The sequence below is a fragment of the Galeopterus variegatus genome, unplaced genomic scaffold (genome assembly GCF_000696425.1).
Source record: "Galeopterus variegatus unplaced genomic scaffold, G_variegatus-3.0.2 Scaffold294, whole genome shotgun sequence".
Classification (NCBI taxonomy): Eukaryota; Metazoa; Chordata; class Mammalia; order Dermoptera; family Cynocephalidae; genus Galeopterus; species Galeopterus variegatus.
In genome coordinates, this window is record NW_007726405.1 from 82,095 (window position 1) to 99,657 (window position 17,563).

The 17,563-nt window shown below is 42.6% G+C and overlaps 2 protein-coding genes across 4 annotated transcripts in view; one reads left to right on the top strand and one right to left on the bottom strand.

Moving 5' to 3' along the window:
- The window catches only part of SON (SON DNA binding protein), a 33,263-nt gene extending 21,172 nt beyond the window's left edge, over positions 1–12,091 (bottom strand). For all 3 annotated transcript variants that reach the window (XM_008567115.1, XM_008567113.1, XM_008567114.1), the window contains exons 1-3: positions 11,536–12,091; positions 8,277–8,443; positions 242–6,146 (exon numbers count right to left, since the gene is read on the bottom strand). In XM_008567115.1, coding sequence (XP_008565337.1) covers positions 242–6,146; positions 8,277–8,443; positions 11,536–11,612 — 6,149 coding nt within the window. In that variant the 5' untranslated portion in view covers positions 11,613–12,091. The remainder of the gene's footprint in view (positions 1–241; positions 6,147–8,276; positions 8,444–11,535) is intronic.
- A 513-nt stretch (positions 12,092–12,604) lies between these two features.
- GART (phosphoribosylglycinamide formyltransferase, phosphoribosylglycinamide synthetase, phosphoribosylaminoimidazole synthetase) overlaps positions 12,605–17,563 on the top strand; it is a 24,589-nt gene continuing 19,630 nt past the window's right edge. Inside the window, exons 1-4 of the mRNA XM_008567127.1 lie at positions 12,605–12,638; positions 14,108–14,293; positions 16,450–16,545; positions 17,008–17,182. Of these exons, the coding sequence (XP_008565349.1) occupies positions 14,149–14,293; positions 16,450–16,545; positions 17,008–17,182 (416 nt within the window). The 5' untranslated portion in view covers positions 12,605–12,638; positions 14,108–14,148. The remainder of the gene's footprint in view (positions 12,639–14,107; positions 14,294–16,449; positions 16,546–17,007; positions 17,183–17,563) is intronic.

Below are 17,563 nucleotides of genomic sequence, written 5' to 3' on the forward strand. Positions count from 1 at the left end.
GCGGCTCCGCCGGCTAGGGGTGCGGCTCCGCCGGCTGGGAGTGCGGCTCCGCCGGCTGGGGGTGCGGCTCCGCCGGCTAGGGGTGCGGCTCCGCCGGCTGGGAGTGCGGCTCCGCCGGCTGGGGGTGCGGCTCCGCCGGCTAGGGGTGCGGCTCCGCCGGCTGGGAGTGCGGCTCCGCCGGCTGGGGGTGCGGCTCCGCCGGCTGGGGGTGCGGCTCCGCCGGCTGGGGGTGCGGCTCCGCCGGCTGGGGGTGCGGCTCCGTCTGCTCGGGGAAATGCTGAAGCTCCTTCTTCTACCCACAGACCTAGACCTTCTTCGACGACTCGGAGTGTGACTCCGACTCCGACGGCTTGGGGTGCGACTTCGAGCTCTTACTGTTTTCCGGTTATCCCTGGAGCTTGATCTTTTTCTTTTTCTTTCCCTGGACTTGGATCTGTGCTTTGGAGATCTTTTGCGCTTCTCTTTTGATACAGATCGCCTTCCTCTAGACTTTGATCTTGACCTGCTGCTCCTCCTCCTGCGTCGCGACCGTGACCGTGACCGTGTTTGAGAGCGATGAGACTTAGACTTAGATGATCTCTTCCTTGCCCTGGAACGAGACTCACTGGTACGCTTGCGTGATTTGTGTTCAGAAGACTTGGAACGCTTACTTCGAGATCTTAATGAAGAATCTCTTTTCTTCTCTTTCTCACCTTTGTCACGGTTCTTATTTTTCTTGCTTTTTTCATGTGTGTCCTTAACTTTAACAAAAATTTCATAATCATCCTTTTCCTCTGAAGAAGACTCTGAAGCTCTTTCTGGTATATTAGTTACAACTGGACTGGCAACAGATTTGTCACGTTCAACTTCACTTGCAAGTAAAGGTCCTTCAAGACCAGCTCTAAGGCTTGTAAGACGTTCCATGTCCTTGGGAAGTAAGGGTCTCACTAAATCTGCTTCATTAATATCATCAACATTGGCAGAAAATCCTGAATCAGATGGTATCTCTTTAGTAGAGAGAGGTACTTCATCTTCTCCACTACTTTCTTTAGGGCTGAGAACAACTGATGTCTGGTCACTCTCTTTCACAGGTAATGGTTCTTCTGTACCCTTACTAACAAGATTAGTTGGTAAGTCAAGATGAATGTCTTTAGCAGGCAAAGGTCCCTCTATGTCAGCTTCACTACCACCACTGGGGCTGGTGGAAATTATCATGTCATGTTCAGTATCTTGAGTAGTTAAAGATTCTTCAACATCATATTTATTAACTAAACTGAGAGCAGATGATGTGATAAATTCAATATCCTTACTAATTTCTGTTGCATCAGGTTCCAGAGCAAGAGGACCAGTAGAAGATAGAGTTCCTCCATCAATTTCATTAACACCAGGGCAGGTATCCAATACTGTGCATTGTTTAGTCTCATTGCGGGGTAAAATGTTCTCTGCACCAATTTCACCAACAGGATCAGTGCTAGCAGCAGACACTGTATTATGTTCTACCTCTTTAGCAATTAAATGATTATTTATATTAAGATCTATAGTCATACCATGTTCACTTTCGTAAGAGTCACTTTTCTGGTATCCTTCAGCATGTGTCTCTTCACCTGAATGCAATGGAATCTCCTGCATGCCTATCTCTGGAGCAAGATTTTGATCACCAGACAGTAAATTCATTCCTTTCATAACATGTGATGAAGATATAACACTGGACTCCAGTATCATTGATGCAGATTCTAAAACTATCTCAGTTGATATTACCTGAGTCTGCTCTGAGACAGTAACAGCAGGCTCTGAAATTGTCACAGTGGATTCCTGGAAAGAAACAGATGGTTCTGAAACAATTATAGCAGGTTGAAGGACTGACGCCACTGGTTCCAGGACAGGCACAGCAGGCTCCAGGGCAGAAACGACTGGCACAGGAATGTTAACAAGCTCTGGCTCAGCCACAGCCAGAGGTTCAAGGACAGCCACGGCCAGAGGTTCCGGGACAACCACGGCCAGAGGTTCTGGGGCAGCCATGGCCAGAGGTTCCGGGGCAGCCACGGCCAGGTGCTCCGGGGCAGCCATGGCCGGGGGCTCCGGGACAGCCACAGCTAGGGGCTCTAGGGTAGCCATGGCTGGGGGCTCTGGGACAGCCATGGCAAGAGGCTCTGAGGCAGCCATGGCCAGAGGCTCCAGGGAAGCTATGGCTGGCGGTTCCAGAATGCTGCTCTCTGCTGGCTCTGGAATGGTTACTGCTGGCTCCAGCAAGGATGTAGAAACCTCTGAAACAGTATGTCCTGAAGCCCTCAAGGAATCAAATATTTCTGCTGTCTCTGATATAATAGGAGGCTCTGATGTTAACTCAGTTGGTTCAGCTGACACTATGGGAGTTTCGGACACCATAGAAATCTCTGGTCTCTCTGGAACAATTTCATGTTCTTCTGCTACTACACCAGACTCTACAGGTGTTGATGTAACTGAAGACTCTGGCTCTAGTGGTTCTGGAACAGTCACGGCAGCCTCTGACGCTAACACAGAAAGCTCTGGTGCAGATACTGAATAATTAGCAGGCACTGCTGAAAGCTCTGAAATCTCACTTTGACTAACAGGAGGCTCAGGTTGTGATACAGACTCTTCAGTAGGTAATGCTGGCACCTCTGTAGGCCAAGTATTTTCAGCTGTTAATGCTGACTGCTCAGTGGGTAATGCCTGACCCTCTGGTGGTTCCTCAGGAGGCAATGGTGGCGTCACAGGTGGCTCCTCGGGTGGCAAAGGTGGCATAGTTGGGGGCTCTTCAGGAGGCAAAGGTGGCACCATATATGCCTCTGTGTATGTATCAGTGTAAGAATCAGTGTAAGAATCTGCTGCCATAGACATCATTGAACGATCAGCAGTATAAGATGACATCATAGATCGGTCAGCTGCAGAGTACGATGACATCATAGACCGGTCAGCAGCAGAGTATGACGACATCATAGACCGGTCAGCACCCATGGACATCATAGATCGATCAGCCATTGGTGACATCATGGAGCGCTCATAAGCTGACATCATAGAGCGTTCATAAGCTGACATCATAGAGCGCTCAGCCATAGGGGACATCATAGAGCGCTCATAGGCTGACATCATAGAGCGCTCATAGGCCGACATCATAGAACGCTCAGCCATAGGGGACATCATGGACCGCTCATATGACATCATAGAACGTTCATAAGATGACATCATAGAACGTTCTGCAGCATAGGACATCATCATAGAACGTCTAGATGCTAACATCAGGGGTCTCGGTGCTAACCTGTATGGCCTGGGTGCTATTCTATAGGACCTAGGTGCTATCCTATAGGGTCTAGGTGACATCCTATAGGGATCAGGAGTTAGTCTGTAGGGATCATGGCCTAATCTATAGGGGTCCTGTCCTAACCTGTAAGCATCATGACCTAATCTGTAGGGGTCATGACCCAACCTATAGGGATCCTGAGCTAACCTGTAAGGATCCTGAGCTAACCTGTAAGGGTCAGGAGATTTTGAACCCAACATAGAAGAATCTTGGGTACTAGACGCTAACATCTGGGCATCCATGGTACCAGACGCTAACATCTGAGCATCCATGGTGCCAGAAGCTAACATCTGAGAGTCCATGGTGCCAGATGCTAACATCTGGGAGTCCATAGAGCTAGTTGCTAACATCTGGGAGTCCATGGTGCTGGTTGCTAACATCTGGGAGTCCATGGAGCTGGTTGCTAACATCTGGGAGTCCATGGAGCTGGTTGCTAACATCTGGGAGTCCATGGAGCTGGTTGCTAACATCTGGGAGTCCATGGAGCTGGTTGCTAACATCTGGGAGTCCATGGAGCTGGTTGCTAACATCTGGGAGTCCATGGAGCTGGTTGCTAACATCTGGGAGTCCATGGAGCTGGTTGCTAACATCTGGGAGTCCATGGAGCTGGTTGCTAACATCTGGGAGTCCATGGAGCTGGTTGCTAACATCTGGGAGTCCATGGAGCTGGTTGCTAACATCTGGGAGTCCATGGAGCTGGTTGCTAACATCTGGGAGTCCATGGAGCTGGTTGCTAACATCTGGGAGTCCATGGAGCTGGTTGCTAACATCTGGGAGTCCATGGAGCTGGTTGCTAACATCTGGGAGTCCATAGTGCTAGAGGCTAACATCTGGGAGTCCATGGCGTTGGACGCTAGCATCTGGGAGTCCATGGCGTTGGATGCTAGCATTTGGGAGTCCATGGCGTTGGATGCTAACATATGGGTCTCCATGGTGTTAGAAGCTAACATATGGGGTTCTTGGGCCATCAAGGGATCCACTCCTACTGTTACAGAAGTCTCCCCCACCAATGTAGTAGGCAGCTCCTGTGCTACCGTATTATAGGATTCCAGCGCTGTCGTCGAGGGCACCTCCAGGGACTGCGACACGGTCATCGTTGACAGCTCCGATGTTGTCACCACAGACTGAACAGAGATCTCCAGCGCCACAGTTGCCACAGGCTGCCCAGGCAACTCTGGTGCCCCAGGCTGCCCTGGCAACTCCAGCACCCCTGTTGCCAGAGGCTGCCCCAAAAGCTCCAATGCTCCAGCTGCCCCAGGCTGCCCTGAGAACTCCAGTGCCCCAGTTGCCATGAGCTGCCCAGGCAACTCTAGTGCCCCAGTTGCCACAGGCTGACCTGACAACTCCAGTGCCCTAGTTGCCGAAGGCAGCCCTGGCAATTCTGACACCCCAGTAACCGAAGGCTGCCCCGGCAACTCCAGCGCTGTCGTTGCCACTGACTGTCCTGGCAACTCCAGCACCATCGTTGCCTCAGGCTGCCCCAGCAACCCTGTTGCCGTTGTCACCTCAGGATGCCCAGGATGTTCCACCGTTGTCATCCCCACAGGCTGCTCCAACTCTGTCGTCGTCACAGGTTGTTCGGTCAACTCCATTGCTACCGTTACCGCAGGCTGCCCTGGCAACTCTACTGTTGCTGTCACCGCAGGCAGCCCTGGCAACTCCTGTGCCATCACAGGTGGCTCTGGTACCTCCTGTGGTGGCTCCAACCCCACAGATGGTGCTGGAAGCCCTGGCAATTCCTGCGACAACTGTGGCACTGGTGTCACAGAGGGCCCCGGCAACTCAGGCACTGCTGTCGCAAGAGGCCCTGGCAACTCAGGCACTGGGGTAGAAAGGGGCCCTGGCAACTCTGGCACTGGGGTAGCAGAGGGCCCAGGTAACTCCAGCACTGGAGTCACAGAGGGCCCCTGCAACTCCAGCACGGAGGTCGAAGGTGGCCCCGGCAACTCTATCGCTGAGGCCACCGACGACTCCGGCAGCTCCAACGCTGTGATCTTAGGCAGCTCCAGCAACTCCTGCGGTCTTGTCATGGATGAATCTGCAATCTGCGATGGTACTTCTATAGGCTGCTCTGGCAATCTTAGCACTTCAGTTGCAGATGATTCTGGAAAATCCATTGTTGTTGATGTGCTTGGCTCAGGGTGCACCTCAGTAGGTGTCTCTGATGATACCACAAAGGTTTCTGATGGTTCTAGCACTTTTGCTACTGGAGGCTCTACCAACATGATCTTTGATGGCTCCGGAGATGTGCTCTCTAAAGATTTCAGCATAGATTTCATCTGGTACTCCACTGACATTGTTACAACTGGCTCAGATGACTGCTGCACTACTGTTGTAGTAGGCACTGGTGCTGTTGAAAAGAAATCTAGAATCTTTGTCGTGGATGGTTCCAGCGTTACTGCCACAGACTGTTCTGACTGCTCTGAGATTACTGATGTGGACGCAACTGACAGTTCCGCAGTTTTTATAGCTGGCTTCGGAGTTTCTAAGATGTATGACTCTGATACCTCCATCGATACAATAGGAGGTTCTAGCACAACTGCAGGGGATTCACTGGTCTCAGACAGGCCAAATGCTCTTATAGGATGCTCCAGTGCCATCGCTGAAGGTTCAGAATCAAACTTTAGAAATGACTCAGATTCTAAATCTATGTTCCCATCATGATGAGATTTCGGCTTTGACTCAGATTCTTCTGGCTGTCTTTTATATTTTTTTTCCTTTTCTTTCTTCTTTTTCTTCTTTTTGTTTTTGTGCTTTTTATGCTTCTTTGACTTTTTGGTGGGAATTTCATCAGTAGGATCTGTTTGTACAGATACACATCTACTTTTTCTGGAGGCCTCTTTCAGGTCTGAAAGTAATGGAAATTAATTTTGTCAGACATTCCTCAAAGTAGATTTAGATAAACCATATACACTAATGTTTACATTCCATGTTAAAACACCATAGTATAACACCTCAGGATAAATGAAAAGTTACCAAATAAACTATTTTCCATAAACCAATTAATCTTAAGATTGCCACTTTTTCAAACTAAAGCCTGGGCTAAAAATAAACTCTTAGGGCCGGCCCGTGGCTCACTCGGGAGAGTGCGGTGCTGATAAAACCAAGGCCACAGGTTCGGATCCCATATAGGGATGGCCGATTTGCTCACTGGGTGAGCGTGGTGCTGACAACACCAAGTCAAGGGTTAAGATCCCCTTACCAGTCATCTTTTTAAAAAAATAAATAAATAAATAAAATAAACTCTTAGTTTATCACCAAAACTTATTTAGAATTACACTGATACATTTTACTAAATTATACTAAAATGATTATTTTCTCCAGCTCTCAAATAATAGCAAATTACTTTTAACCTATAAGTATCAATTGATGTATTTCCTATTAATTGTTATAATTCCTATTAAAAATACCTAATTTTTGCAGTTATTTTACTAACCCGTTTATACAAGAAACAACATGGTGTTGGCTCTGAACAGACTGCCTGATTTTGGATCCTGAATTGATCCAACACTTCCTAGGTAAGTGGCCTGGGCCAAATTACTGCACACCACGGATTCCAGAGTTAAGAGGAGGGAGTTAAAACAGGCAAAGTACATCGAACAATGCCTGGCACAGAGTAAGCTCAAAGCAAAGGTTAGTGATTGCTCCTATACAGTATACAAATATCTGACCAACAAATATAAAGCATCAACAGAGAAACTGAATTTTGTCTATCACCCCTATGTTACACTGAAATAAAAATAACTTCCCCCAATACTCTTCTAAAATTACTAGGAAATAATATTTCAAATGTTTCTATTTTTTTTTTTTGTGACCGGTAAGGGGATCGCAACCCTTGGCTTGGCGCCACCCGCACCGTGCTCAGCCAGTGAGCACACAGGCCATCCCTATATAGGATCCGAACCCGCGGTCTTGGCACTCCCAGCGCCGCACCCTCCCGAGTGAGCCACGGGGTCGGCCCCTTAAAAACTAATAATAAAGCGATTGGGGGAAAAAAATTCTTATAGCCCTTAACATGTAACTTAAGACCACTTGAATTTGCATATCCTAGAGAGAAGGTAGTTTATATTCCACTTTACAACCAAATGGGATTTACTCTAATAATGCCAATATCAAATTAGATAAATCTCAGAGACCCCAGAAAAAACTGATAAGAAATCCTGGCCATTAAGCCTATGGAAAAAATAAATCAACTCACAAAGCATATGCCAAAGCAAAACTAATCATTTTCTATTAATCGTTTATTTCAGAACACCAAAGGTACATTATCTAAATTATACTTCAATCAAGAAAAGGTTGCTAGAGCCACGAATCTAAGCATGGCTAAAGTCTGTGCTTTTTAAAACCACATCCTACAGAGAAGCAAAGCAAAGAGAACGATATCACACACCTAATTCCAAAACTAAGTGGAGATAATGACTTATTTTTGTAGTTAATCATAAATCCTTCATTTCTCAACATCAATTATTTAATCAATTCCAAAAAATTAAGTATCTAAGCAATGATCCCTCTCACTCATTGCACTTTTAAGTGGGGTAGATGCAAAAACAAGACAACCTCTAAGCTTGAGCTTTGAAATAAAACCTCCCAAGATGTTTTAAAAATTGCTACAGATGTGGTCCAGGCTACCATACCTTCCAAAATTGATATTTACACAACTGTTCAACGAAAACCCACATTCAAATTCCTGGCACTGAGACTGTACAAAAATGAATGAGATAAGGAAAGAAATTACATTCCACCAGCAAAGCGAACAAGTGCATCAATGTTCATGTCTCAGTGCAATTATATTTTCGAAGGAGGATTTAAACAAGAAAATATTCAGTAAAGCAATTAAACAAAAGCTTAAATTTACTAAAATTTTAGACTTACTGAACATTTTAAATAACCTATAGTCAAAAAATACTATTAACCTTCAAATCTCAAAAAAAAAGTCTTAAAACAAAATTTTTGAGACAGCTGATCATCTCCACCTTACCTGGCTTATATCGTAGTTCTGTATCTAAGACCCCAGAAAGTACTTCTTCTATCTTCTGCACTATTTCTTCATTTGGTAGGCTCCTGGCAGAGGCAGCTGCATCACCTGCCTGGTTTCCTTCAATAGGTGTATTTGTTTCACCATTCAGCTGGCCTTCATTCCTTCCACTTGACAAGAAAAGTTATCAAAATTCATTAACATTTTATCACACTATACAATAAATTAATACCAATAATTCAATTAATTAAAATGATTTTATATCATATTATATTATCCATACATTTCCCCCTTTTCCTATTTCAGATATTCACCACTAATGGTGCTTTCTTAACATTATCTACATACCGTTACAGCATTTTCATTTTCACACAGTCTTCAGAACCGTCAAAGTTAAGAAAAAGTCTTTAAGACAGGCTTCTACGTGACTCTTTTTTTAATAAAATAATTCCAGAAATCTAACCTGAGACTTCTGGGTTACCTAAATAGTTCTCTTAGGAGAGAAAAATTAATAAATCCAATCCAAATACGAAGAAAAATATATGACCTAACATTATGGTGGAAACTATGGCCACAATAGAGCCACACCTATGCATAAATCACAATCCCCAACAGTATCAAGACCACAAAAGTTAGCCACAGACACACTGAGTCAAAAGGATAACGTGTAGCCTCTGTTCAGGCTGAGACTGCTACCAAAATGCCATAAAGTTCCGAAAGAAAACTACCAAAAATCCTGGTGTTAAAATAAGTTCTCTAAAAATTCACAGAAAATTAGTGGCAATTCATTTATACTAACAGTAAAAGGACGAATGGCTTATTTTCAATTCACCAGCACAGAAGAAAAACATATATAAGAACCAGTCATTTTCACTATTTTTGTATAATTTTATAAAATTTTGAAAAATCAAATAATTTCAACACATTCAATTTTAATTTAACTTCAATTTTAGCTAATTGAAAATACATAAACAGTTATGCTCCAATACCAGATAAAAATCTGAATGGTCAAAAAACAAAAAATCCAGTAGTTAACTAAATGTGTTATTAAGGTGTATTTGGTTTTATGACACAATAAGTCATGTAATAATAAATATTTATTGACTACTAGTGTCACACTGTTCACTTTTAAACCCATTTACTCCTAATAAGGATCACCACTATTATTCTGATTTTATAAATGAGAAAAATGAGGCACGAAGATGACTAAAAACTTAGATGAAGATCACACAGCTACTGAGAAATGAAACTGATATTTAAAACCAGACCCCATACTCTTAAAAACCATATATATACAATAGTTAGAGAACTTACTTTAACTATCTACATGTTAGCCTTAGATACCTACATCACCTACACTGATGTATGTAAAAGTAGATGGGAAAAAAGAAAATATAGATCACTGAAATGGTAGATACTCAAAAATTTGTTTCTAGACTGACAATGCATTATGTAGTTTGAGAAGAAGCTAATAATAGTAAACTGCTTTGTCTAATGTTCTTTTTAGACATTTTTCCTGGAGCACTTTATTTTACTTTCCTAAGCACTTATACAGACATAATTATCACAGATTTAAAATCAGAAAAGCAACTACAATAAAAAAAAGTCAGTTTATAAGGGAACAATAACGATTTCATCTTAAAGTTACCAGAATGTTCACTGCAATTACTGAAAATTTCAAACCACCTAAATATCCAATAATATATTCCTACAACCGAATTCTATGCAGCCACGAAGAATGTCCAAACGACTGAGACTGTCGTGGACAAACTTGTTCACAATACATTAACATGGAAAAACAATCAATACGAAACAAGATAATCACATTTCACAAAACACATGGGTATCTGTATGCACAGGGAAAGAAAATTAAAGGACATAAAGAACATCAATAACTGGTGGTTTCTATTTTCTTTTTTATGTTTTCTGCATTTTCTACAATAAAACACTCATTTTCTAATAGATTTTTAAACCCTACAAACACAAGACTTATGAAACCAGCAAACAACTACTTATTGTATGCAACTATTAAAGAGTTTTCAAGAAAATAATATTCCTTTAGCTCAGGTCTCTTTTCATCCTAAAAACACCAGCTATATCACAAAAATTTAAAAAGCAATCTAGTGACCGAATACATTTCCCACATAAAAAACAACATATCCTGCAAAACTAACAATTTTAGCTATACATCATTGCTCCAGGAATCCTATGTTAATATGGGCACTTAATTTACAATTACGTTATCGGCTGATTTTCAAATTCTTACCGCTTTTGCCATTAACTTTCAAAATACAATTAGCAAAAATATTGGAAGAAATATTTACGTATCCAGATCTCTTTCCTACCTCTGTACTTTAAAGAAATGAGTACTTTGTCCAAAGCAAAAATACTAAAAGAACCACTCATCAACCTGACCTACACTATTTTCCTTTCTAACAACTATTTCTTTAGAAATCTCTTCCCCTTCAAATTTCGTGGAACCAAGGATAAACTATGTTAAGTCCAATAACAACAGCAAAAACAACGTTGGTCAAATACATCAACTGGGGCAGGGACAGCAAGAAAAATAGATCTACACACAAAGTCCACTATTCACTAACTAAAATTAAGTAATCACTAGCATTTCGAAGTCTCCCTCCATTCACATCTCAAATATTTTATCAAAGCAGCTAATTCATTTGAGCTGTTTCCATCTAAATCCCTATTCGAATACTGTCTGATGGAAACCATAGGACACTAAGGCCCGAATAATCTAATTAGTGGATCCTGACCCCCAAACGGCCTAAAGCTAGCAATAATAAAACGGATTTAAAATTACCCAAGAAATAGCCGTTAGAGACCCTTTCCGGTCATAGGCACCGGCCGGCGAAATCCGCGGAGGCGGAGAGGGGGAGGGGAAACGCGGCGGCGGTGGCGGAGGAGGAGCTGAGGAGGGAACTAGGCCCGGCCCTGGTGGACAACCAGGCCTTCAAGTGGCTAAAGGATAAGGGGTGACCAAACTGGAGAGAAAGATGAGCATCTTAACTCCGTTGTAAAGGAGAGAGTCTGGGGTTACCTCGGAAGAGGCGAAGTTCCTCGGAGGGAAGGGAGGGAGCGGATGAGTGAGTTGGGGGGGGGGCCCGGAAAATGGATCCCAGGCCCAGGCGGGGCCGTAGCGGGGCCTGAGCCGGAGAACGACGGCATCTCTGAAGAAAAGCGCCATGGAAGGCTAGGTGAGGCCCTAGCGGTCCATTAGGAGCGGAAGTGTCTGGGAGGCGTTTACCTGGAAAGCTCCTGTTGAATTTCCCGGAATTTACTGACCACGAAAGACCTAAAAATCTGCTCGATGTTGGTCGCCATGGCGTCCGCTCCGTTCTCTCAACTCCTCCTCGCTAGTCCTCCAGGCTCCCAGCATGCCTCGGGAGGAGGCGCAGCGGCCAATTCGGTCTCTCGCTTTTCTGATTGGCTCCTATGGGAGCGTCCCGACCGGCACGCTCCAGTGACGAGCCAATCAGTGGGCACGGTCTCGCTCTCCTCTGCTGTTTCTGAGCCGCTGTGGTAGAGGTGCTGACGTTTGCGCCGCGCACGACTGTGTCCGCCATGTTAGTGTCTGACGCAGGCGCCATTATAGGAGAAGTCCCTCCTGAGGCCACTGTTGTCAGCTTAAGTTGTCACTCTCAAATGTTTGGGGGTTTAAGAGGATTGGTGTGGCAGCTAACCGCTTCAGAGTAAAGGCCGTGAGGAAAGGGAGCAAGAAGAGCAACACGATGTTTTGCACAGGGCCTCCAAGCTTTCGCAGGCGGTGCTAAGTTCAGTTTCCTTAGGGAAATGCATTCGGGGAAGAACTAATCAGTCTCCGCCCGCTTTGTGGTGTGAACACGAAGAACACGCTCTTCTGTCTCTCTCCCATTGCATCCTATAATCGGCCCCGATTTTTTTAGCAATAGGCCGAGAGGTCCTGAGCGACCTGCGTTCAAAGCCTGGTGCGTTCTAGTCAGGAGCCAAACGTGTCACGAGACTTTTCCGCAGTGGCTGGTCACACACAGCTAAATGTGGGTTTAGCATTTTAGCGCTCCCACTCCTCAGAGTTCAGGAAGCTCTCGGGGAGGAATGGAGACGTGAGATGGCACGGGCACCCTATACTACAGTGTTACATTATAAACGTGCCAGGACTTCGGTAGCGTTGCTCGCGAGCAGGCTCAGGCCGCACCCAGGGCGGGAGGCAAACACACTTGATTACGCCGACGCGGAGGGGGGGGAATCAAAGGCGACACAAACCAATGGGGAGGGGAAGCCCGGGGCGGGGCGCTCGGGGCGGGCGCCGGATCCCTCTGGGCCGACTTCCGGAGAGTGGGCAAGAGCAAGTGGCGTGGCCGTCTGGTGTCGGTGTGTAAGCCTCCTCCACTTTTAAATGGGGTACATTTATACTTTGGTGTGGGAATTTAATATCAGGAACTGAATGAAACTGTAGGAACTGGGTTGGATGTAGAAATTGTTCTTATTTTTGGATGCGGTGGACGGGAGTTGGCCATGTGCTTTACGCTTCTATTAACTGAAGTTTACATTTGATCACTTTCCCTGCTTGCCAAGATATCAAGGCCTTTATTTTATCATATATTCTCGTTATGCACCCGTTGTCTCTAGCAGATTATTTGGCCACTTTTGTAATTGGTTTCTATTTTGTTTTATTCCCCAAATCCTTTGATATGGCTTTACCTGGCTCGCTTATTCTCTTTATAAGTTACCCCTCTGAAAGACTAAAACCCAAGAAGGTTAGTTAAGTCCCTCAAGGTCTCCCAGCTAGTATGGAGCAAGGTCTGTTGCATCCATCCTGCTCAGACTCAGGTGCCAAAACTTAAGTGAAATACGTTTGAATTTGATTTTTGCCTTCTCTACCAATTTTCTAATATATTGCATATCTTCTTAAATCAGGCATCAAGCAGTGTCCCACATGCCAAATCCATCTGCCACCTATTATTGTACAGCCCACTAAATAAAAATGGTTAGGGAGAAAAAGGAAAAAAATGTTTTTATGACGTGAAAATTATATGCAATTTCAAATTGCAGTATCCATACATAAATTTTTATTGGGACACAGTCATGCTTATTTGTTACAAACCTTTGCTGGCTTCCTATTGCTTACAGCACTGATAGGCAATGGCCTCTGGCTCACTGTCTGTTTATGTAAAATAAGTTTTTTTGAACATTGGCACATTTGTCCATTTATGTGTTAGCAATGGCTGCTTTCATACTACAGTGGCAGAATTGAGTAGTTATTGACAGAGATTGTATGACTCTCAAAAGCTGAAAGTATTACAGATAGTTTGCTGACCCACCTCTTCAATATTTATTTATTTATTATGACAACTTTAAAGTTTGTTATCTATTAAATCTCAAGGTTTGAAAACATTTTAAATTTTGGGTCTAAATTTTAAAAATCAAGATTCATTTTTCTTAACTAAGGCTTGATGATTTTCAAATCTTCTAAAAGTGAAGCCCAGAGAAGGAAGATTATTTGTAGATTACTTATCAGATAAGTCTCTAAATCACCATTCCATCCTTAAACTAGCTTACCTTATGATTACAGTCATTTCTCAAGTTATAAATCCCAATTTTATTTGTTTTTTTTTTAAATTTTAATATTTTGGGGGGGCCAGCTGGTCAGTACAGGGATCCAAACTTTCGACCTTGTTATAACACCAGGCTCTAACCAACTGAGCTAACCAGCCAGCCCATGAATCACTGAATGAAAATATTGTTTGTATGAGTACAAGTGATTACTTAAAGTCACATTCAGAAAACATTACTTCTAAAGTGTACATTCTAAAATATCAACTATGATTTTCTTTCTGCAGGTTTCATTGTTCTTTGGAATTCCTGCTTTGCAGACAGAGCAATGGCAGCCCGAGTACTTGTAATTGGCAGTGGAGGAAGGGAACATACACTGGCCTGGAAACTTGCACAGTCTCATCATGTCAAACAAGTATTGGTGGCCCCAGGAAATGCAGGCACTGCCTGCTCTGAAAAGATTTCAAATACTGGTAATCATGTTTTTGTTAACAAATTGCCAACCATATATGTTCTTTATAATAATAAAGATGGACGGCTATTCAGGTTTGAATGCTTTCTTTACCCTTAAAATACGAGGGTATTTTTAGAATTTCATAGAAAAATAGAATTAAAAGGTAATAAAAACAAATCTTTCCGTGAACTTTTTGAAGTACCCTCATGTATGTGGTCATTTGAATACTTGCCATATGTTGTGAGCTTAAGGTATCCTCTTGTTCAGAATGTGGCATTTCCTTATCTTAAATTATTTTAAAGATTATGAAACAAATCAGTTGAAAGAGTAGCAAGTTCCTAATATAGTTTGAAGGCATTTTAGTGTGTATTTTTTGAAGTGAAAAGTTGAGCAGTGCTATCAAATGTAATTCCTAGCAGTTCTAACTCCACAATAATTCTCAACCCTTATCTCTTTGACTGGTAAAAATGAAAAAATGATTAGTTTATATGCTACATTAAATGGCACTTAGAATAAAACGCAAACTTCTTACTGTTCCTTACAAAGCCCTTTGTGCAATCTGGCTTCTGCTTTCCTTTCCAGCCTGATCTTTTATATCCTTTGTTCTCTTTTTACTCTTCTCTATCCATGCTGCCCTGCCAATTTCCCAAACATAGTTAGCTGCCCTGGACTTTGTATTTGTTCCCACCCCTAGCATGATTGGCTCCTCATCATTCAGGGCTCCACTTAAAGGTTACCTCCTCAAAGAGGTCTTTCCTAAAGTTTCCAACCAAAGCAAGTGTCCACCTCATTTTATTTCATTTGTTTTCTATCATGAACCATTGACTGTATTTATTTTTACTTTTCTATTATCTGTCTTCTATCTCCTTTTACTCCCTAGAATATAAGCTCTAGAATGTAAGCTCCATAAGGACAAGGACTTGTCTGTCTTGTTTTGCATTGTTTGCACAGTGCTTAATACCCTATGTGGCACTTAATATTTATGGAGAGAAGAGCATAGACCCAACAAGCCATAAACTAGGAGAGGATAGTTGCATGTACGTAAGACAAAAACAGTAAGAAAAAGGCAAATAACAAAATATCTCCTTTTCTGGGATCTTAGCTCTAGGGGTGAGTGAGATATTATATCTTTATTGAAGAACTGGCACATTTTATCTACATGTAATTGAGATCACACAGGCAAGCCTATGAAAATTTCCCAAGATTGTCATGAAACTTCTACCATTTGAAGTTAGGTGTGTCCTCTTCCTCTCGTTGCCCTCTGCTGTATTGATTTAATTGGCCCTGCTCAGCTCAGTGGTATCTGGAGCTACTAACCCAAGGTGTATGGTATGCCACCCTTACCACACTCAGGCAGTTTCTGTAGAGAACACTGCCTTTTCTGGACTTGGACCCTGTATGCCACAAACATCATGTTTTGCCAAGTGATTTGAGACTTCAGCTGACTTAAGAATGGCGGTGTAAATACATTGAAGCAGGAGAGCGCCTATAGAACCAACCCAGGTTTAGTATGTGGTTGATCCTACTGCTAGTTACTTAACTCCATCAAGAAAGAAAATTTACCTGCCTTATAGGTTGGAGAAGAGTCCCATGTTTTAGTTAAAATTATCATCCAGTTAACCTAAACAGCTTTGTCTCAAAGAGACCCTTCCTGACTCTACCAGAAATAGCCTCCCAATCCACCTCATATCAAATTTGTTTAATTTGTTCATATTTGCTATTATTTTGTTTGTATATGTGTTAAGTGTAGAGCCCCTGTTTGTGTTAGCATCTTAACTCTGGTACCTAGTACAATACCAAACACGTAGTGGGTTTTCAGGAAATCTTAAAAGAGGAGTTTCTAAATACATTCTGTGGTATGTTTTTTGTTTACTATAAAGTCAACACTGGTGACATAGACACCGTAATCAAAAAGGTACTTTATGGCTCTTTGGGAAGTTTACTGGTATTTTCATCTAACTTGCTTCAGTAATAGCAGAGAATTGGGCTTTATTGATTAGCCTAATGCCCTTTACTCTGAATTTCTCATAGTGAAACTATCATCTGTACCAATAAAAAAAAAAACCAACAGTTAACAGACATACTAAAGTACAAGTACTTACTTTTTAGCGAGGCACTTAGTTAATGTAAACAATGTTTTTGTAAATGCGATTGGTTGGTTTTTTCTGTTCACAGCAATCTCAATCACTGATCACACTGCCCTTGCTCAATTCTGCAAAGATGAGAAAATTGAATTTGTAGTCATTGGACCAGAGGCACCTCTGGCTGCCGGTAAAGTTCATTTCTTTTTATTTTTACAGTATTTTCAGTGCCAACAGGAGCTTAGGGATCATCTAATCCAATTCATTTTATAGATGAGGACTTATATTGGAAAAAGAGATTTCACCCTCTTGAAATTTATGGCTTCTAGATATTCTCCTCAACATCAGTAAAGTGATGAGTTTTGATATGAAATTTGCAGCCAGAGGAAACATTTTATGTGTCTTTATTCTGCTCTATTCTGATGTCTGTTTAATAACCCATATATTGGAATATAACAAATAACTTCTGCTGGATTTGAATCACATGTAGCATTTTGTTTATATCCAGTAGATAACATGTAAACTAGTTACCCACTTCCACCAGTCATCTGCCTTGTCTAAATGTGGATATAGTCTAATCATAATTTATCTTTAGTCTGAAAAGCCCATAGAGAGACCTTGGTTCAGCCAAGTCTACTGTTTACATCAACAGGAATTGTTGGGAATCTGACCTCTGCAGGAGTGCAATGCTTTGGCCCCACAGCAGAAGCAGCTCAGTTAGAGTCCAGCAAAAAGTTTGCCAAAGAGTTTATGGACCGACATGGAATCCCAACTGCACAATGGAGAGCTTTCACCAAACCTGAAGAGGCCTGCAGCTTCATTATGAGGTAGGTAGAAGGCTGCCTGTGAAGGGCTGTCATTTTGTTATGATATTTAAATACAGGGGTCACTTTTTTGTTTAAAATGTAATGCTAGGTCTTTAGGTTTTCATGAGCTTATAGTAAGAAAATTATGGATAAAAACATTCTCAGGTCTGGCCTGTTAGCTCACTTAGAGTGTGGTGCTGATAACACCCAGGTCACGAATTTGGATCCCCATACTGGCCAGCCACCAAAAAAAGAAAGAAAAAGAAAACATTCTCAATAAATACTAGGTAGATTGCCTTTTTCCAACACCAAAATAAAGTGGCATTCTATTCATATGTATGATCTTCTGCCCTGGCAGAAAGATGAAATTTTTTTTTTTTTTTTTTTTTTTTTTAAAATTAA